The following is a 22,140-nucleotide window of genomic DNA, read 5'->3' as shown; positions in this document are numbered from 1 at the left end:
AACAAGTCACTAACATTTTCTGTCTTATAGTTGATGCTGAGCAGATAGTGTAATCTCTCTAAGTTTAGCTTTTCACTGAAAACGATACTCAGTGATGCTGGAAAGATGGAAAATGTCCTCTCTCTCACTTTGCTATCAAAACCGGTTAATGTTGGCCAGAAACTTAGCACCACCTCTTTGGCCAAATGTGGTCACTGCTGCAAAAAACAAGGTGATGATGTAGTAAATATGTGAAGTCACAATGGCTATGTGCATCTTTTATACACAGTCTATAAATGAGACCTGCAAGAGTGTGCTAAAATCAGTTAAACTGTGGGCTTATAAAATATGGAAGATCTGGTGGTTGTAACTTAATGTGGGTGGTCTATATCATTACACAGAGGCACACAGGCATTTGCATCAGTGTTAATGGACAACATGAATTAGAGCAGCTTTACACCGGTGTAGGTGTGGGAAGGTGTAAAAGCTAGTTTTCCTTTAGAGTAAAATAACAATTTACAGTTTTATGCTTAACCAAGAAAAGACACTACAAGACAAAACAAAGGTTGTTACCTCACCTTCCTGAATTATTGTCTCTCTACTAAGAAGCATAGAGGTCACATCTCTGTGTTCTTTTTGTCGGCTGCTTCAGCTCTTCTTGATGTCTCTACCTTTTCTCTTTCTGCAGGATGTGGAATCTCTGGTCCTACTTAATTACAGATGCCAGCGCCTGCAAAGTAGAGGAACTCAGCCAAGAGTCATAAATACAGCGGGGCTCAGTCAGGGTGCTTTAATAATGATATATGTGGACAAACCACAAACATCAAGAATACACATTAATCTCCCGTCTTTTTCAGAGACGTAAAAATACCATCAAACCAAATGAGTTATGGTCAAAAGTCCTTGTATGCCATTAGAATAATTCTTCACAACATGCACACCTACACAAACACACTCAAAATCACACTGTAAATCATCCAAATCAGAGCGCTCCAAAACAGCAGGCAGGCACAAATGACAGCTAACTAGAGCATTATGAGGGAAACGTGTTATGTCTGGCCAGATTAATGACTTAATTATGGTTGTTTAGCTTCCAACCATAACCTTTCCTCAAATATTGTTTGCTTGTTTTTCCTCATACTGCACGCCTAATTACCTTTGTATTAATTCTACGGTGGAAAATTAAAAGACGTAGCATTGAAGCAACTGTTGAGGTGACTTTGCCAGAAGACCAACCGAGGTAGCATAGCGCCATGTTTCTTAATAATTTCACAAGAGTAGCTGGCTGTCTTGTGAGTGAAAGAGCCTTAGAAAAACAGGTCAGAGTGCAGGATGTGATGAAGCTTGTTATACTGAGCAAGAGTGGAGTCAAAGTAATATGTACTGTGTTGGCTGTGTTCGCCTTTGTTGCTGGAATCAACTGGATTTCAAAAGGACTATTACAGGGCTGCATGTGCTTTAAAATGAAATGAAAGCTCTGGTTTACTTCATATGGATGTTGTTGAACCACAGCAGTCAACAGAAGTTGAAATAAGACTGACTCTCAGATAGGCAGACATCAAAACAAAATGATAATATCCAGGAACATATAAGCAAGTCTAAAAAATACAATACCATTGATGCTTTCAGTGCAGCTGTGTCACGATGTATTGCATTTTGCACTAATTAGCAAACTGTATTACATTTAGCAAAGCAAATGAATAAATAAATTAAAACTATCTAACATTAGAAAAACTTCTGAATGTTATTCTCTCATTGCATCATATAAAGTGAGGCTCTTCAACATATGAAGATTCACTTCAACTTAGTTCAGTTCAGTTTGATTCATATGGCACTAAATCACAGCAACAGTTGCCTCATGGCACTTGTTGTTAGGTAAAGATCCCACAATAATACAGAGAGAAGGCCAACAGTCAGATTACCCTCTATCAACAAGCACTTGGCAACAGCGAGAAGAAAAACCCCCTCTTAACAGGAAGAATACTTGTGCAGAACCAGCCTCAAGCAATCTGCCGGGACCAGTTGGACGTGGTGTTGTTGGGGAATTTGGCTAATAAGCAAAATTGCTCAATTAAAGCATTGGGTCTCAAACTTTTTGAAGCATAACTTCACAAGCTGCAAAACATTCATGTGTTAACCCAGCACTATTTGTATTGTTCATTAATGTGCATACATATATAATAACTAGACTTTGGACCACGAAGGCACCAAACTAGGGAATATCTTTATATAGAATGCCGTTCCATCCCTTCGGCAGAGTTCCAGACACTTGGAGAAACAATTTCCCATGTGCACTTAAGCTGTTTATAAATAAAGTGATGCATTACAAAGACACTTTATGTTAGTTTTTCCATTCATTTTTCTGTTGTCTGTTGCTATCGAGTCTATGAGTCTACTGCTCACACTGGTCTAAAAAATGCCAGAGCACGGTCAGTATATCCCCAGTGAACGGGAAAAAAATCTTATGTTGTTTATAAAAGCAAAGCATAACAATCTTTATAACATTCAAAGTAGTCCCCATCCTACTTCTGCAAAATGTTCAGGAATATAGATTTTTTTTTAATATTTAGAAACCAAACTTGTCCATAGAACCAGTTGCCAATAACTCAAATTAACAAGGCGTGAAAACCAGAGCTTCAGAGCTATGACCTTTTGACTTTTCATTATTCTGGTGAACTTTTCTTTCCAGGTGAACTATCGTTTTTTTCTTGTGAAACAGGTGAGAAGTGGCATAAACACCTACATACAGTGGGGCAAAAAAGTATTTAGTCAGCCACCGATTGTGCAAGTTCCCCCACTTAAAATGATGACAGAGGTCAGTAATTTGCACCAGAGGTACACTTCAACTATGAGAGACAGAATGTGAAAAAAAAAATCCATGAATTCACATGGTAGGATTTGTAAAGAATTTATTCGTAAATCAGGGTGGAAAATAAGTATTTGGTCAATAACAAAAATACAACTCAATACTTTGTAACATAACCTTTGTTGGCAATAACAGAGGTCAAACGTTTACTATAGGTCTTTACCAGGTTTGCACACACAGTAGCTGGTATTTTGGCCCATTCCTCCATGCAGATCTTCTTGAGAGCAGTGATGTTTTGGGGCTGTCGCCGAGCAACACGGACTTTCAACTCCCGCCACAGATTTTCTATGGGGTTGAGGTCTGGAGACTGGCTAGGCCACTCCAGGACTTTCAAATGCTTCTTACGGAGCCACTCCTTTGTTGCCCGGGCGGTGTGTTGTGGATCATTGTCATGTTGGAAGACCCAGCCTCGTTTCATCTTCAAAGTTCTCACTGATGGAAGGAGGTTTTGGCTCAAAATCTCACGATACATGGCCCCATTCATTCTGTCCTTAACACGGATCAGTCGTCCTGTCCCCTTGGCAGAAAAACAGCCCCATAGCATGATGTTTCCACCCCCATGCTTCACAGTAGGTATGGTGTTCTTGGGATGCAACTCAGTATTCTTCTTCCTCCAAACATGACGAGTTGAGTTTATACCAAAAAGTTCTACTTTGGTTTCATCTGACCACATGACATTCTCCCAATCCTCTGCTGTATCATCCATGTGCTCTCTGGCAAACTTCAGACGGGCCTGGACATGCACTGGCTTCAGCAGCGGAACACGTCTGGCACTGCGGGATTTGATTCCCTGCCGTTGTAGTGTGTTACTGATGGTGACCTTTGTTACTTTGGTCCCAGCTCTCTGCAGGTCATTCACCAGGTCCCCCCGTGTGGTTCTGGGATCTTTGCTCACCGTTCTCATGATCATTTTGACCCCACGGGATGAGATCTTGCGTGGAGCTCCAGATGGAGGGAGATTATCAGTGGTCTTGTATGTCTTCCATTTTCTGATGATTGCTCCCACAGTTGATTTTTTCACACCAAGCTGCTTGCCTATTGTAGATTCACTCTTCCCAGTCTGGTGCAGGTCTACAATACTTTTCCTGGTGTCCTTCGAAAGCTCTTTGGTCTTGGCCATGGCGGAGTTTGGAGTCTGACTGTTTGAGGCTATGGACAGGTGTCTTTTATACAGATGATGAGTTCAAACAGGTGCCATTCATACAGGTAACGAGTGGGGGACAGAAAAGCTTCTTACAGAAGACGTTACAGGTCTGTGAGAGCCAGAGATTTTCCTTGTTTGAGGTGACCAAATACTTATTTTCCACCCTGATTTACGAATAAATTCTTTACAAATCCTACCATGTGAATTCATGGATTTTTTTTTCACATTCTGTCTCTCACAGTTGAAGTGTACCTCTGGTGCAAATTACTGACCTCTGTCATCATTTTAAGTGGGGGAACTTGCACATTCGGTGGCTGACTAAATACTTTTTTGCCCCACTGTATGTTCCAGCCCTCTGCTGTTCCACTTCTTATTTGTTATCTACTGAGCAGCTGGCTGGTAATATTTCACCCACAAGTGGAGCCAAGCACTTCAGCCTGGGAGGGGGCCACGGAGCACTTATGTTCCAGCATGCTAATTTGGCTCCATTTGGTACACCAAGTGCACCAGTTTAGCTTCGAGGCATGTCTGCTCTATTTGCATACCACCACACCCCTGATATTACTTATTAATCTTCAGATGTGACATCTAAGTCCAAAATGCACCAGTCTTAATTAAAGTGTGTTTCTATCAGCATCGCTAATGACTCGTATCTTCAAATGTGCAAAAAGTTTTTCCCTAGAGTAGCTGCAGGCTGCTAAGAGTGTGGGAGGCGACTCAATGACCTTGCCTCAGACATGACTAATTTTGTTAGCTCTTTGTGCTTAAGTGACTCTTACTTTTGTTGAACTAATGTTTATTATTATTTATATTACTATTGGTTAATACTTTATAACTTTGAGGCAATTGGATGCCTTTATGCCTCTGTTTGATGCAAAACATACACAAATGCAACGATGCTGGATGTGCTTGAATCTACCACAAAAGCTGAACAACAATGTGCTGAAAGGAATGGGTGGTTAGCGAGGGGGGTGGCTGTGGGACAGAATAAAGCTGCAGAGTCAATGATGGCCTGCAGCATTTGGAGTGACAAGAAAATAAAAGGCATTGAAGCCAAGCAATGTATCATCAATACGCAAACACACAATGGAACTTGCGTTTGAAAGCTAAGAGGCTCTGAAGTGAAACCCCATTATGCCTTTTCTCATCAGCACCGTCTGTCTATCCTACCAGTCAATAACAAGCCAGTCTTCTTTGTGAAAGTGAATCATGACCACTAATCGGAAGCTGGCTTGAAAAGCTTACTAAAGATGAGAATTTTTGCAAGAAGTACTTGATAGGTGGATAAAAACTGACTGCAATGTAAAAACATAGACATTTGTGTTTAATGGTAGGGTAGTGGTGGTGGTAGTGGTTTTGGTAATGGTGGAGGGTGACAGTTTTTAGCCAATCAGATCATGAGTTGCATGGGTTGCAGCTTGTTGCCAGGCAACAAAAAAGAGATTTTCCAGTAGGTGAGGAATCTTTATAGTGATTAAACCAACTAAGATGTTATGGCTGTATTTTGAATTTACACATCACTTCTACTCTCAAACCACAAAGAATTCCCTAAGTGAATCCTTAATAAAATTAAAGGCGTCAACATGGTTAATTTTTGCAGGGTGTGATAGTAATTCCACTTTAACTGTATGACATAAACAAGCGCAAACACATTTCCTAAATCTTAAATCCCAATAATAAATGCAGCAGAAGAGTGCAACTTTGGCAGTGTTCTCCATCAACGACAGCGTGATGAGAAACAGAACTCGCAGTTGTGTTGACAAGACAGCGTGGGATGTTTCGCGTCAACATCACCAGAGAAAAATGGCAGACCGCGACAACACAAGCTGGTGCAGTCATAAATGACAGAGTAGCACTGCCAAGGGTAAGAGCCAAAACAATCTCATTAGGCTTTGTAGTGACTATTGAGACAAAACAGGAGGGAAAGATGAAACAAAACTGGACATTCACTGAGGCTTCGCAACAGATAATTTCATGGCACATTACTGTGAATCTGACAGAAGTGAGTAACTGCACATTCAGGGCATGGATGGGTTTGTGAAATGTCAGTAAATCGGTCTTAACATGCAACAAAAGTTAAAGGAAAACCATTTTAAGTGCACACAAAGTAAATCTGTGGTCAAGGAGCCAATCAATTGTCACATTTATGTCATAATTTACACCTTGTCTTTTGAAATACGAACAAGCGATATTATTACAGCTGTGCCTGTTCTTTTGAGATTATATAAATAATGTGACAAATTCACGTCCTACAAATGAGGATTACTGCTACTTAAAATACACTGACATTATGTAATATTATTATTGCCTTTTCCTCACATTTGCTTCCTTTTTTCTGTCTTGTGCATTTTTTTTTATGTCTGACTGACAAAGCAAGCACACTGCATGCTTATAAAGTAGTGACTTGTCAATCCCGACGAAGGCCTGCCCTAAGGCGTGAAATGCTTTATCATCCTTTTTGACACTAATGGATTCCGTGGATTTAAAACTAGCAAGCGGTGCCATAAACTCATAAGAAAAATGTTTATTGAGTTTATATCTCAAGTGAATGGTAGAGTAATTTTTTCAATAGATTTCAATACAGTTTCACTTATTTAATGCAACCAGAGAAATGGCACCCCTCTGGCCTTTAGAAAGAATGAAGGTTTAAGGCACTTCAGTATAGGTTTCATTGTTCATCTTCCAGCCAAATCCATCTTTTATGTGGTTAAATGTAGAGCTGGACCCATAAGGTGGTTAGTATAGCTTTAGCATGAAGGAAACCTACAATAACTACATTTTAGCTATATATTCTTTTAGTACTGTCAGCGTTAATCTTGTTAAAATGACGTTAACGCCATGACCGCTTTAACGCGGCAAATCTTCGTTAGCGAGTTAGCGCGGATCGCTCCGTGTATGGGACTGGACAGCGCTAACGCGTTAACGAGCTAAATGCGCTAACGCGTTGACGCCTTGCAGCCCCACGCACAGGGCGATCTGCGCTAACTTGCTAACGGAGATTTGCAGTGTTAATGCAGTTATGGCATTAACGTCATTTTAATGAGATTAAGGCTGACAGCACTAATATTTTTACATTTTATAGTTGCACAACTCACAGTATACAGCTTGAATAGCTTGGTCACTAGATCAAAAATAGGATGGCAACCTCCTTATGATTATGAAAAATTGGTGGTTCATGATTGCACTGACTTTTTCGCAGGGGTTGAGCATGCGACACCCTCAGTGCGATGCATCTTATTGTAATAAGGGGAACAACATCTGGGATCTCTGTCCAGAAGAGTGCAGTCCTAGGAACAGCTAGGATACTGCACAGCTCCTTTAAGCTCCCAGGCCTCTGATAGAGGATACAACCTTAAAGGATATATAATCCATTCTTTTGCATTGGACTGCGAGCAGAAATGTTATTGTCAGAAACATCAGCATGGTTAGACACCACTGGATGCAAGTAAGAAAATGTTTTGTGAGATGAGTGAACTAAATCTTTTAGTGTGTGTGCGATCTAGTGAAAGGTGATGATGTATATAGATGGTTATATTTTCCCATTATGATATGCAAAATACTTGAAAGACAGGCAGCAAGGTGTCGAAGGTTTCCATGCAGCTGTCCGAGCAGAAAATCAAATCCAGGCTGATTGAGTTTAGGAACTTCATGCAGGCTTGAAAAGCAGTGAGATGTATGAGTTTTCAGCCTGTGAACTGACAGAGAATGAGCTGCCATTTGGCCTAAAAGCCATCACAGTCCCAAATCATTACTACTGTATTCACTTACAGGGATAAACAGCCACAATTCATCAGGGGGGTTAGTTTCTCCTGTGAAAATGGCAACCTTTCCCCATAACACCTGTATGAATAATTCAGCACTCTGAGCTCTATCAGAGGCTGTCAGAAATGTCAGCCGGTTGGAAGTACCCTTAGCTGCCCCGAGAGGATGTTGTCTCTACACCCTGTGGTGGGGTTAGGGGGTTGCACACTCACTAACCACACATACAGATGACCAAATGCCATAGCTTTTTCAGTGCCAGGATTCCACTGCCTGCAGGACACAGAAGTGCTGAAAGCTCAAGATACCTGCAGTGAGCAAACTGTTGTAGTTTTAAGGTTTTTTTGAGATATGATGCTGGTAGATGTGACCGTTTTTCCATAGGTGATACTGCATTCCTCAATTCCTTTGCTGAAAATAGGAGCTAGCAATTGTTATCTGCTGTCTTTGAGAAATAAACAAACTGGATTTTTTTCTGTCTTTGCTAAATACTTAAAGATGCTAATCTCACCTGACTTGGCCCAGATGCCTCCTCAGGGTAGCGATATCGACTTTGTTCCAGGCTGAGTACAACCAAATGACAAACTCTGAAAAAGAGGCTGTATAAAAAAGACACAAAAACAAAAGAAGTAACTATTATCAGTTTGCCTTCTGAGTCGAGAGCACTTCCTCAGTCATGAAAAACTCTGCAGCATCCTCATGTGACCTCTGTGGAGGCAAACTGGGCAGCAAGCTAGGAGCAAAAATTGAGATGACATTGCCTATTAAAATGACAATGGCAATTTGTCTTTACATAATTAACTTCAGTGAATAAAACTATAATGATTCTGCAAGATAAACCAATGTTTTCTACAGTATAAATTAAATAACAGGCTGTGAGAGGAGTATAAATGTGGCATATTCATTCAGCAGTCATACCTTACTTCCTCTTGTGGAATCTGGAGGGTTTCTGTTAATGGAATGACCGCCGGTCCTTGGTGGGTCATCTGTAGTCTCTTGTGAATACATCATACGTCATGGGCATATATGTACATATGCCCCTATTAATATGTGGTTAAAGATCCTTTGGCAAGTTACACCTTGACCCTGATATTTGACCACTCTTCTCAGCAGAATTGGTAAAGTGAATTTAAATTACTTGGTTTCCTGGCACGGACCCAATATTTAGCTCCTGAACACAATAACCAGTTTCCCTTCATCTGAGGGTGACGGATTCAGTCAACGTCCAGACAAAGAGGTGATACATCCAAATAACATACATGTATGTATAATTCTTTGAACTGATGATCCTGGAGTCACAAGCACTTGGAAATCAAATCTATAATTCTCATCCTTAGATCTTTCTCATCGTTCTGAGTATTAGTCAGTCCACTGAGTGCTGTCAAAAATCCTTTTTTAAAATCCAAAAGTAGTCAGTCATGATCACAAATAAGAAGTTAATGGTTCTTGGCATTATTGAATTGGCATTATTACTCAAATATTTAAACGAGTGTATATATGTATACTTTTGACCCATTGCAGATCACATAAAATCTAAAATAAATTCAAAATTTGTTGTTAAAGATGTATGTTGATTAATCATACCACCCTGGAAAAAGAACAGCTCAAAGAAATTAATAATCACCCAAAACTACCATGACATGCATTCCCATGAGTGTATGTAAATTTCTGACCACTACTGTATCTTGGAATATGCTTGTAATATGTCTATATTTAACTTATAACTTGTATGTAATAAAATTTGGTTCAGATCATGTGACTGTGGAGCAATGCTGGTTCAGTATGTTTTGAGTTTTTAAATAAATCCACAACAGTGTCACCAGCAAAGGACCCCCACCATCACATCACCTCCTCCATGCTTCATTGATGATAACCATACATGTAGAGATCATCCATTCACCTTTTCTGCATCATACAAAGACACAGTGAGTGGAACCAAAGACATCAAATAGACCAAAGTACAGATTTCCACTGGTCTAATGCCCATTCCTTGTGTTGCTTACCCAAACAGATCTCTTCTGCTTGTTGCTTTTCCTTAGTAGTGGTTTCTTAGCAGCTATCCATCCATCCTCTTCCACTGTCTTAGAGTGAGAGGCATGGTACACTCTAGACAGGTCACCAGTCTGTCACAGAGCTAACACATAGACACAGACAACCATTCACACTCACATTCACACCTATGGGCAATTTATTGTTACCAATTCACCTATCCCCACAAACTGCATGTCCGTGCCACCGTGGTGCCGTTCTTAGCAGCTATTTGACTGTAAAGGCCTGATTCGCGCGGTCTCCTCTGACCAGTTGATGTAAAGATGTGTCTGCTACTAGAAGTCTGTGTGGCTCTAATCTGAGGTGATGTTAACTTGTGATTTTTGCACCTAGTGACTGGGATGAATTTATCTTCAGCAGCAGAGGTGACTCTTGGTCTTCCTTTCCTGGGGCGGTCCGCATGTGAGGCAGTTTTGTCGTACCACTTGATGGTTTTTGGGACTGCACTTGGGGACATGTTTAAAGTTTTAGCAATTTTCCGGACTGACTGACCTTCAGTTCTTAAAATAATGATAAACTGTCATTTCTCTTTACTTACCTGATTAGTTCTTGCCATATTATGAATTTTAACAGTTGTCAAATAGGACTGTCACTTGTGTACCAACCTGACTTCTGCACAACACAACTGATGGTCCCAACCCCATTAAGAAGGCAAGAAATTCCACAAATGAACCCTGACAAGACACACCTGTGAAAACCATTTCAGGTGACTATGACGGAAGGGCAAGGGTTTGCAGCTCTGTCAATAAAGCAAAGGGTGGCTAAAAACCCCTAAAATCTAAGCCATATTTAGAGTTATTTATCATTTTTTTCTTTGCTACATAATTCCATATATCTTGGTTCATATAACTGATGTCTTCAATATGTATCTACATTGTAGAAAACAAAGAAAAAAATTATATGGTAACCACACACACACACACACACACACACACACACACACACACACACACACACACACACACACACACACACACACACACACAAATATATAAATAATAGCTGGGCCGCACTGCAGTGCATGGACAATGCTGGACATTGGACATTTAGCCTCACTTGTGTGGCAGTCTTTTAGTGCAGTATCATTATATGGGCATCAAGGTTATGTTCAGCACCCTTTTAGCAGAATTCTTCCTGGAAACATTAATGTCAGCTGGAGTCCACTTTTTTCCAACAACTCAATGAGCAAATGTTTACTTAATTATAGGGTTAGCTATCAAGAGCTGGGCACCAATTGTTAATTGTGAACCCTTCTATTGTCGGGGACACGTTGTTTCAAAAATAACCAAGAATTTGAAGAGTTAAATCTGATTTTCGAAGCTCTTTTGTGGCAAGAATGACACACAATAGAAATAATTACTAGGGAACTGGGGATAGATGTCTAGAAATTAACTTTAAATAACCACAAACACAAAGCGCCCCTTAATTTCAATAAAAAGTTCTGCATGTCTGTGAGAGTTTCTAAAATATTGTTAGGTTAAATGGAAGCCTTCAGTCAGTTTAATGTATAACACAATGCTAATTCAACTTTAAAATTGCATTATTTACCCATGGGATGGTTTTCCTCCCCTCACAATGAGAGATGGCACAATGTTTTAATGGACGCATGATTCAAGCTTTCACCAAAAAGCAAGCCAAAGAACAAATCAGTCATCAGTCTACTTCATTTGCTCCTTCAAGGAGTCACTTTTACAGCTAAGATTGCTGCTTCAAATTATTTGTTGCTATATGGAGTGCATCCCTTGCACAAACCTTCTGTTTAACCACTTATGTTGCAGAGCAAAGCAAACCGACATCTTTTAAAAATGTTTTTAAAATGTTTCAGAAGTAAAGAATGAAAGAAACTTTTAAAACAACCTCTCAGATATTTTAGGTTTCAGTATTTAAGTCAGTGCAAATAAACATGAAATGCTGATTAAAGAAGACTATAGTACCCAGAGAGTGAATATTGATTTTTTTGTGATTAATAAAGAAAGAAATGCCAGTCCTTTACAATGCATTCCTGCTTAAATGTATGTGAAATATTGAGATGAACTGGACAAGAACCATGCTGAGCTCAAGACTTCAAACAGGACAAGAGAAGGTGCTAGAGGGTGTGGAAATGGCAAGTCCATCATATTTCACTTTGAGCCTTCACTACGAGCGGTCCTGTCTCTGTTCGGCCCCTGCCCAGCACCACCGTCTCTCTTCATCTTCCTCCTCACCCTCCTTCTCCTCATCATCCCCCTGTCCCCACGCGCTTCTGCTGATGGATGAGCTCATTTGCTGCAAATCTCTATCGAGTCAAACCGGGACACTGTTGTTGCCTCTCTGCTACATCAGTGGGCACCGAGGATTGAGATCTCAGCATATAAATACTGTATGTGCGCATAGGAACGCACACAGAAAACGCATGTTCCAGACAGTAAATATGTGTCTGAAGATCTGTGAAGCGGTTCTTAGTCTGTGTATTTCTGGCAAGAGCCAAGACACACACACACACACACACACACACACACACACACACACACACACACACACACACACACACACACACACACACACACACACACACACACACACACACACACACACACCAATGCTGTTAGTATTGCATTTGTCTTAACAGCACCACTGAGAGCTGAATCAAAAGCATTGTAAATGCAATACTTTAGAGCCGGAAAGTGCAGAAGATGAGATTGCCTGTTTTTCTTCCTTGGTGATTTACACTGTATATGGCCGCCTTCTTGTTTGCTGTAGTAATAGAGACAATGGATTGGCAGCAGGCATGGTTGAACCAATTCAAAGAACAAATTTCTTTGAGCAGTAACATTTTTTCCATGTTCAAGCATTGCTCGATATTATTTCTGACTCCCTACTAGCTGCAATAACTTGTAAAACAGCTTTCCCAAAATATATTTCGATAGATAAGTTACCCCATTGTAATGTGTCAGTTCTGATACAGACACGTCTCTCTATTTGCCGGCCAGACGGCCGACTGAGCCAACCTCGCAATAACTATGATGAATGCAGTGTCCACAGGAACAAACCAGCCATTTGACACTTCATCCCCCTTGATGCATTATCTCCTAATATCCTGCGGATCCATGGCAGGCTGTTTGAAGCCTTTTGATTTGGTGTGACTGGCCTCTGCTGAGCCCTCTCCTGTGCATAGGTGGCTCTAATCATCTTAAAATGGGCAATGTCTTACTTCAAATGTGTTTTGTTAGTGGGGGCAGTCTTTGGGGGATAAGACAGCATCTGTGTTCCTGATTAGGAAAACTGCCTTCAAAACTCTCTCTCACAGATCCTCTCTCACTGGAGTCACACGGAGGTCGCCTTAAAGTAAACTGGGTCACGGATGCGTTCCCCATTGTTTGACTGCAAGTCCAAGATGTGTTGTCGTCTGGGTCTAGAATTGTTTATTTTGCGACACAGTTGCGTAAAGAGAAAACTCAGCGTCCATTAAAAGTAGACGAAGTGACAGGTCTGGATGAGTCTACTCTGCGTGGCCTGTGGGGAGGGGCTGATGAATGAGTGATAGAAGCCCTGCCGTGAAATGAAAGGGATCACATACACAGAGAGATATAAAGATACCACTTGTGAAGGGTATTAGCAGTTCAAGGCAGGAAAACAGGAGGGACCATGAAGATGTTCTGATTTTTAGCAGCTGCCAGATGGGATGGCATGAATCAGAAATCAGGAAAAAAAAAAGAGAAAAGATGGAGAAAGGGAGTCTAGTTCCTTCAAAAGACATTTATTATTTTGGGCGAGATGAATAAAGTTCCAGTGATCTTTGAAGTTAATCCTGATTCAAAGCATCAAAACGATTTGGCAATGATGTGTTTACAGTGGGGTGGGGAAACTCATCATCTGAGAGAATATATTCTGAAGTCTCTCATTCCCCCTTATTCTCACATTAGCACACACACAAACAAAACTGTACTGAACTGGGCTGGAGTCATGCTGTCTATGGAGGCTAACAACAACACATCTTTCCATGTGTTGCTCCTATATTCATGTTCACTCGATTTCCCGGATGTGACGGCCATTTAGGATTTTCACTTCATACCCGGGGAGCTTCTTTATCAGCGCTGCTATCTCAGCAGCAGTTCTCAGCAGTGTGATTTTATTTTTTGAAAATTAGTTTTTTTACTCTGTTTCTCACATCAAATGTAGAATTTCTGTTTACATGCATAAGTATCTAACTCCATCCACCAATCTTCTTATGAAGAGTAATGTGAAAAAGAAGGATTTCAGGGACTCCAAGCAGTGCGATGAATAACCCGCCCCACGATTTAGTTGCTTGTTAGAACCACTTTTAGCAGCAGTAACTTGAAGCAATCATTTTCTACATCGCTTTATCAGATCATTGTGGAACAATTGTGGTTTACTATTCTTTACACTGTTGCTTCATTTCATTGAGGTTTACAGGCATTTATTCGTGCACAGATCCTGGGACAGCAGTTTATTGGGTTGAGGTTTGGACTTTGACTGCTCCACTGAAGCACCTTTGGTCTCCACTTTGCTCTTGTCTGGACATTGTTCCACAAGTCCTGTGGTTTGTTCCAATGCAACTTTGCAAACCTAAGCTATCCCCACTATGTTCTTGTTGGAGAGAAGAGACTTACTCCTACTAAGACTCATCCAAGATCCTGTCACAGTTTCACTTGTCACTTGTGTCACAGAGGAAGGAAGAGGAACCAAATTCAGACACTTGGAACTAAACTATAATTTAACAAAAAGCAAGCCGTTTATTTGTGGCTGGGAAAAGGTACAAAACAAAAGGCAGATGCACACTGAGGCGAAACTGACTAGAACTAAACTGAAAAAACTAAATGCTAAACACAACAGACAAAGAACAAAACCTTGACGATGATTACAAACCTGGAAACATGACGAGAACTCGACAGGCAGCCTGAGAAGCAATGAATGAAAACACGCAGACTAAATGCACACAGAAGGTGATCAGAGGGAGTGGAAACACACGAGGAAACAGCTGATTAGAATGAACATAATGATGCCACAGGGGAAGTGAAACCAAACACAATGAACATGGGACACCAGACCTCTGCAAAATAAAACAGGAAACATTAGGAGACCTGGACATGACAACACGAGCTTGACAAGATAAGACATGCAGACATGAAACACATGAAGGGCGAGGGAGACTTAAACACAGAATAGAATAGAATAGAATAGAATAGAATAGCCTTTATTGTCATTGTACAGAGTACAACGAAATTGGAGTGCCACTCCCTTGGTGCAAGTTTCAATAATAAATATAAATGTAAAATATAAAAAGTACAAAAAAACCCAATCGTAAGTACTCAAACAATAGTATGTACAATATATACAGGATAGCAGCATTAATATGATGACAGTGACGGTATGGAATAGGTTCAATTGTTTTTGTGCTTATTTACTACGGTGATAGCTCTGGGAAAGAAGCTATCCCTGAATCTGTTTGTCCTGGTTTTATGTGACCTGTACCGTCGGCCTGACGGTAATAGTTCAAACAGTTGGTTGCTGGGGTGAGAGTGGTCCTTGATGATATTGCCAGCTCTGCTGAGGTACCGAGAGTTTGCAGTGACCTCCAGGCTGGGCAGAGAGCAGCCAGTGATCTTCTGGGCTGTGTTGATGACCCTCTGCAGTACTTTCCTGTCTGCAGCTGAGCACCCTGCATACCATGTTGTTATGCCGTACGTTAGGATGCTCTCTATGGTGGCTCTGTAAAATGTCACCAGCAGCCTCTCCTCCAGGTTGTTCCTCCTGAGCACTCTCAGAAAGTGGAGACGCTGCTGGGCCTTTTTAACCACCGCTGTAGTATTTGCAGTCCAGGAGAGGTCATCAGATATCTGCACGCCCAGAAACCTCATGGAGTGTACCCTCTCCACACAGCTCCCGTGAATGTAAAGTGGGGCCGGGTCTGCTCTGCCCTTCCTGAAGTCCAAGATAAGTTCTTTAGTTTTCGTGGTGTTCAGTTGGAGGTTGTTAACTGAACACCACTCAGTCAGTCTGTTGACCTCATCTCTGTAGTCCGACTCATCCCCCCTTGAGATGAGTCCAACCACTGTGGTGTCATCCGCAAACTTTATGATGGTGTTTGAGAGATGGGTAGGGGAGCAGTCGGATGTGTAGAGCGTAAACAGGAGGGGACTCAAAACACATCCTTGTGGAGACCCGGTGCTGAGTGTGATGGTGCTGGACCGGTGGGGGCCGAGTCTGACAGACTGTGGTCTATTTGTCAGGAAGTCCTTGATCCAGAGGCAGATGGGGGTGGAGAGTCCCAGTTGAGACAGTTTCTGGACCAGGATCTCCGGGATGATATGATTGAATGCTGAGCTGAAGTCCAGAAAGAGCATTCTCACATAGCTTCCTCGGTGCTCCAGGTGACTCAGCGCAGTGTGGAGCGCTATGGTGATAGCGTCCTCGGTGGAACGATTTGTCCTGTAGGCAAATTGGTGGGGGTCCAGAGTGGGAGGCAGACCGGCCCTGATGTGCTGACAGACCAGTCTCTCAAAGCACTTCATCACTACAGGCGTAAGTGCAACAGGCCTGTAGTCATTTGGGCTGGCCACAGCTGTCTTCTTGGCGATGGGGATGATGGTGGAGGTTTTGAGGCAGGGCGGGACGGTGTTTGATGACAAGGAAAGGTTGAAGGTTTTAGTGAAGACTCCGGTCAGTTCGTCAGCACATGCTCTGAGAACCTTTCCATGTATTCCATCAGGACCTGCCGCCTTCCTGGGATTCACTGACCTTAGAACACACCTCACTTGGTGCTCCCTAAGTGTTAGTGTGCCAGTGCTGGGGGCGGGTGGAAGTGGTGTGGCAGCTGAGGGCTTGGTCGTCTCAAAGCGGGCGAAGAAACGGTTTAGATCCTCAGCCAGTGAGGCATCAGTCCTAGATGTTGCCTGGTTATTGCTTCTGTAGTTGGTAATGTGATTGATCCCCTGCCACATTTTTCTGGGGTCGTTGTCAGCAAAGTGATCTGAACACAGGGATGAAGACACAAGGGGAATCTAAGAAACAATGAACTATAACAGGGCAACACAGGCAAAATAGAAATGAACTTAGATAAGCTAATGCCATGGACATTTTTGTGCCATGGACTAGTTTAATGTCAGACAATATTTTTACGGACCAGCCTTTAAGGTGTCGGGGACAAAAACAACAAAATCAAATGATACGACCAAGACAAAAACGGTGGTATTTTGTAAATATAATAATTAACTCAAATTCAGTGTGTTGTTGTGTAACTTTATTAGCAGCGTCCTCCTGAAATGCAGCAACAACATTGAGCGTAACATCCTCCTCTCTGCCCCTTAATGTTCTCTGGTCGCTATGGTGAAGCATAAATATTTCTTTCAAAATAAGACACACAACTACAACATGGGAAAAGACCCAGGGAAACCGAGTTCACGATAAAAACCCTGAAAACCATAAATTTCACTCCTTAGCCTCCACTCTCACGGCCTGGTACCAAACGACTCATGGACTAGTACCAGTCCGTGGCCCGGAGGTTGGGAACCGCTGAGCTAATGAACTTAAATATAAACCATAAACATCAAAATGTATTAAACTCAAAACGCTGGGTCAAATGACCCATGATTGTGACAAATCTTTCTTCCATTCCTCTGATTTTTGCTTCTTACCTTTTTTATTTTGTGGAAAAGTGTAAACTAATATAATTTTTACCTTTTAAAATAAATTACCTTCCAGTTTCTGAATGTGCCTTTTCACCACCAGTATACAGTACCTGCCATGAAAAAGACATATTATTCACAGATTGCTGTTCACAGATTACTTCAGCTTTCTTTGTTTTTATCAGAGTTCATTATTTGGTTAAAGACCGCTTTAGGGAATCGCCACTCAGTTTTGTGATTATACTGGCTGTTTTGATCAAGACGTTTGAGAATATTTTATTAAATCAGCCCTCTGAATGAAATCACTCAACATTAATTAACCAGAATGTGGTTGGGAAATCAAAAGTAATTTTTCATCTAAGAACAATCAGGTGACTAACCTACCTTTTTATACCTTATAGCTTCCATATTGACAGTTCTTGAGTTTAACCTTGAATCTTAACATGCTGAATATAAAAGATTACGCTCTTCCCCTGAGTCCAATTATTTATTTCAGACATATACAAACAAAAAAAAGGTTGGAAAACAGAGAAGACATGAACAGGAGCCACTTGAACCTCTGCCACTAATTAACAACCAGAGGAAGTGCAGAGGAGGAAGTAATCAGGAAAATTAGCTGCTGGTGTTTTGCTGAAACCTGCTTGGCTAGCAAGTGTTTCTGTACAGCTGCAAGCCCACATATTGGCTGATAATATATTTGTCCAAGAAAGAAAAAAAAAAACCCTACACATGCACAAAAAAGGCAGATATACTATCACAAACAAAAAACCTCACAACTGAGAATATAATTTGATATTTTGCTGTTAAATGTTTTCTTTAAACTAACACAACGGAACCTCCATTAAATAACACCTACAAAAAAAAAAAAATATATATATATATATAAATAATTCTAACAAGTCTTAAAAATTGTAGTCACCCTGCTTTGTTCTTTCCACATAACTGTTAAATTTCTTATCACTCCCACCCCAGCTAGTTTAACGAAGAGTACGAACACCCTATTGCACCATCAGTCTGTGTGTCCTTCTTTCAGCAGAGATGGAAATCTTTAATGATGTTTGAAACAAAGGAACCAATTTTTCAGGCAACTCCAGCAGCAGCAGGCAAGAATCCCAATTTAACCGCTCACAGCGTATCCTGCAGACAGAATCTGTGGGTGAGGCATCACACGAAGTGTCAGAAACATCTGTTCAATTTGCTTTGTGGTCCAGTGGACATTATGCCAAGATCTCAGGGCACACAGCTCTAAAAATGAAGCAGTGATGTGTCTGTCACACTTGATAAAAGCGGGAACAATGATAATCATTCTGAAAGTGGTGGGGAAAAGAAAAATGGAATGAAAAGGAGCTTTGTAAACTGGATACACACACATATGCCACTGAAACATTTAAAATAACAGCAAAAAGGAGCAATTTTGTCTTCTTCTGTCTTCTCACCGAGACAAACTGTTACCACTGCATGTCCTTCGAGGGTAAAAATTCAGGGGAGTTATGACTGGCTCATGACAAGACTGAGGAGTCCAGTCACTGCTGACAAAATAGAGTTCACAGGGATGTGAGAGGAACAGTCTTCAGGCGACACATGTAACATTTCAAACACAAGCCAGCCATAGCCTGCTTCTGCCTATTTGCCATCCTGCCTATAAAAGTTATAAATATAACTAATTAGTCTGCAGCCTTGTTCAGGCCAGCAAAAGGTAGCAGCCTCGTCTTCACACGCATCACCCCATGCCGATGCAGCCTTCTCATGGGATCACATGAGTGCTTAATAAGTGCTAAAATGGACAGGAGCACTATATAAACCCCCTCTGAGTTTTCTGTGTCTCATCACACTTTGCTTTTATCCTTCCCTTGTCCTTTAAGTAGATTTTAATTGCTGGAATTTCACTGATTTAGCCTCAGGAGTTCATAATTTACTGGCTAACTATCATCAGAAGAAATCTGCTGTGTCCTTTTTAAAATCTTCTTTCATTTCTCAAAATATGAGCGAACAGGTCAAAGCAGACACATCGTGTGGGGAGTACAGCAGGGGTGCCCCTTGGTACCCCTTGAGAAAGTGGTGGCATTTGAGCCAGCTTTTCAGTCAGGATGCTGGCCTGCCATCTTTCCTGGAGTCAGGGGATGCTCGCTGGATGGATGTGGACTGGTTGCAGAGGAGTTTGGCAGCCTGCTCCTGGCCAGGGTACATACCCGCTCCGCTGTTTGTGCCCTACATCTCTGGGTCGATGCATCATCCAAGCCAGACGATTAGTAAGTGGAGGGTCATCATGGATGTGGCTCACTTCACCCCCTCAGAGATTTCTCTCAGCATCAGAGATGGATTCCTGGAAGTCAGAGGTATAGAACATTGGCTTACATCTCTGTTAATTAAACAGCTTGAAGAGTTCACTTTATTAACATTGCTAATTACTTTTACACACAGGATAGTCTCGGGTCTTAATGAAGTATTAAAGATCTTATCTAGCTATCAAATATTATCTCAAAGAGTTATTTAAAAATACTTTTCTTATAGTTCACAGGGAAAAAAATCCTTAAAATGAAACACTGATGGAAAAAAGCTGAATGTAACAAAATTAGAAAGCTGCTTAAATAATGTGCTTGGGGAAATTAAAATCACTGCTCTGTGGCAGAAATTAATTTCCGTGTTGAGTGGTTTCTCTATGTTGCTTGATTCCTCTGTGTGTCCTCGCATTCTTCCCCATAAATGGTAATCCGTCCCCAGGGAAGCACGAGGAGAGGCCAGACGAGCATGGATTCATTGCCAGATGTTTTACAAGGAAGTACAGGTATGCAAAGTAAACACTGACAATAACCTGCAGATGATGAAATATGCAGTTTAAGCCATTTAAAACATTAGTCAGCAGCCAAGCATGCACCACTGATGGTATTTTTTCAACAGTACTCAATCTCTCAAATGTTTGCTGAACTGAACATTTAGATATTAGGTACATCTGTTTCAGTATTTACGCTTTGTATGTCATGCCACTGTAAACCTGTTTGTGTCATTATCAGGCTCCCAGTGGAGATGGATGCTACCAAAATCTCATCCACATTTTCTGTGGATGGTTTTCTGAACGTGGAAGCTCCAGTTCCCGAAACTTCTGTCCCTGCTACAATCCCCATTCCCATAAAGGTGCTGATAACTTTAAAGTTGGTTAAAGAAATACTCTATATTTTGATAACTTGCCAAGGGGTGGAAGAAAAGATCAGTACCACTGACATATTTGTCTGGCACATGTAATTCACAATGCTAGAGCGAGTGGGTGGCTTACTCAGATTAGGATGCAGACAGATGTGGAGAAATTCAACATTTCAGGAATTATCTGATGTACTATTTTTTTGTAGATGAGCCACAAAACATGACAACAGTACAATATTTACCACGCAGACATCAGAGAGGTATTGATCTTTTTGATTTGCTCCTAAGAAACGGTTCCTTTAAAATACAGATTTTTATAGACAGTTTCCTAACAATCTTTTCATATAATGTCCAGTTTAATAACTGTCTTGATTTTGCTGGTATTTAGTTTTAGTTTTAGTTTGTTTTTTTTAACATATTTATGCATAAATGCAGGTGATAGTAGAGGATAATGGAGAACTGGAGGTAAAAGATGAGAAAGAAGAAGAGAGCGGGAGAGCACCAGACCACCCAGAGTTTGCTTCCTCAGAGGATCACGGGGAAGGCTGTTCATTAGAAGTCCATAGAGATCAGGCCCAACCTGAAGGTGCCACAGTCGGGCTTCAGCAGCATGATGAGAGGATGAAAACAGAAGAGGAGACCCATGAAAAGCCAGCTGGAGATTCCCCCTCCTCAGTGCCTGAAGGTGACGAAAGCACAGACGGCCTTCAAGATTCTTCTACAAAGCCAGAAACAGTGGAAAGCCAAGAAGGCCCAGACACAGACACATCTAGCATAACTCAGCCTGGGGAACAGGTCCAGAGCCAGCAATTGGAAGCAGCAAATATACAGCAAGAGATCACTGAATAAAAACAATATAATGGTGATAAAGTAATGAAACAGCCAGCACTGCTTGCCTTGCTTAGTCTCACAGATGCATTGTAGTCATTAGATATAACAGCCTCGCTATGGGTGGAGCTCCAATAAAGCACTAGCATGTGAAAACAATAAATAATATGCTGTGTGTCATGTTATTAATGTCTTAATGGTTTTATGTTCTCACAATTATAAAATGCGTCGTTATGTGTGATTTTGAAACTGTTTATCAGCAACAAGGAATCACATTTGTAAGAATCATATTCACAATTACCTCTGAAACTATGTTATCAAGCTGTTTCAGCAAAGTGGTTTTGACACTAATCAGGTGCTATATGTTTGCACAGCTGTGCATTAGTCAATTCAACGTGAATTACTTGCTTAAGGGAAAAAAAAGAAAAACTGGTGTGACTCCAGTATTGCTGCTGCCATGGCAACAGCATAATTGAAGTCCATGATTATAATACCAATAAATGCAACACTTCATGTGAGCTTACACATCGCACACAGCGGTGACTTTGGAAAGCCGAAACAGTCCAAGCCTTTTGTTGTTTCCACCGCGTGACTCCAGATTGGAAACTTTTTCAATTCAAACCGATCATCCCTCTTGATTCCAATGCACAGGGAAGATTACATTATTTTGCATCACACAACGGGCAATGGAACGGCCCCAGTCTTTTTTTTTTTTTTTTACACTCGCATTCAAAGGCTCTGGCAGGGCTGCC

At 41.1% G+C, this 22,140-nt stretch overlaps 1 protein-coding gene across 1 annotated transcript; it reads left to right on the top strand.

Annotated features, from left to right (window-relative positions):
* Positions 1-19,244: 19,244 nt before the first annotated feature.
* On the top strand, positions 19,245-21,551 carry LOC113032928 (heat shock protein beta-1). The gene is made up of 4 exons (XM_026186075.2): positions 19,245-19,758; positions 20,144-20,207; positions 20,434-20,554; positions 20,996-21,551. The coding sequence occupies exons 1-4, from the start codon at positions 19,404-19,406 to the stop codon at positions 21,407-21,409; spliced, it is 954 nt and encodes a 317-aa protein (XP_026041860.1). The 5' UTR covers positions 19,245-19,403; the 3' UTR covers positions 21,410-21,551.
* Positions 21,552-22,140: the final 589 nt, after the last annotated feature.

Source organism: Astatotilapia calliptera, chromosome 12, assembly GCF_964374335.1.
Source record: "Astatotilapia calliptera chromosome 12, fAstCal68.1, whole genome shotgun sequence".
NCBI classification, from domain to species: Eukaryota; Metazoa; Chordata; class Actinopteri; order Cichliformes; family Cichlidae; genus Astatotilapia; species Astatotilapia calliptera.
The sequence above is the reverse complement of the archived record's forward strand: the minus strand, read 5'-3'. Positions and strand labels throughout refer to the sequence as shown.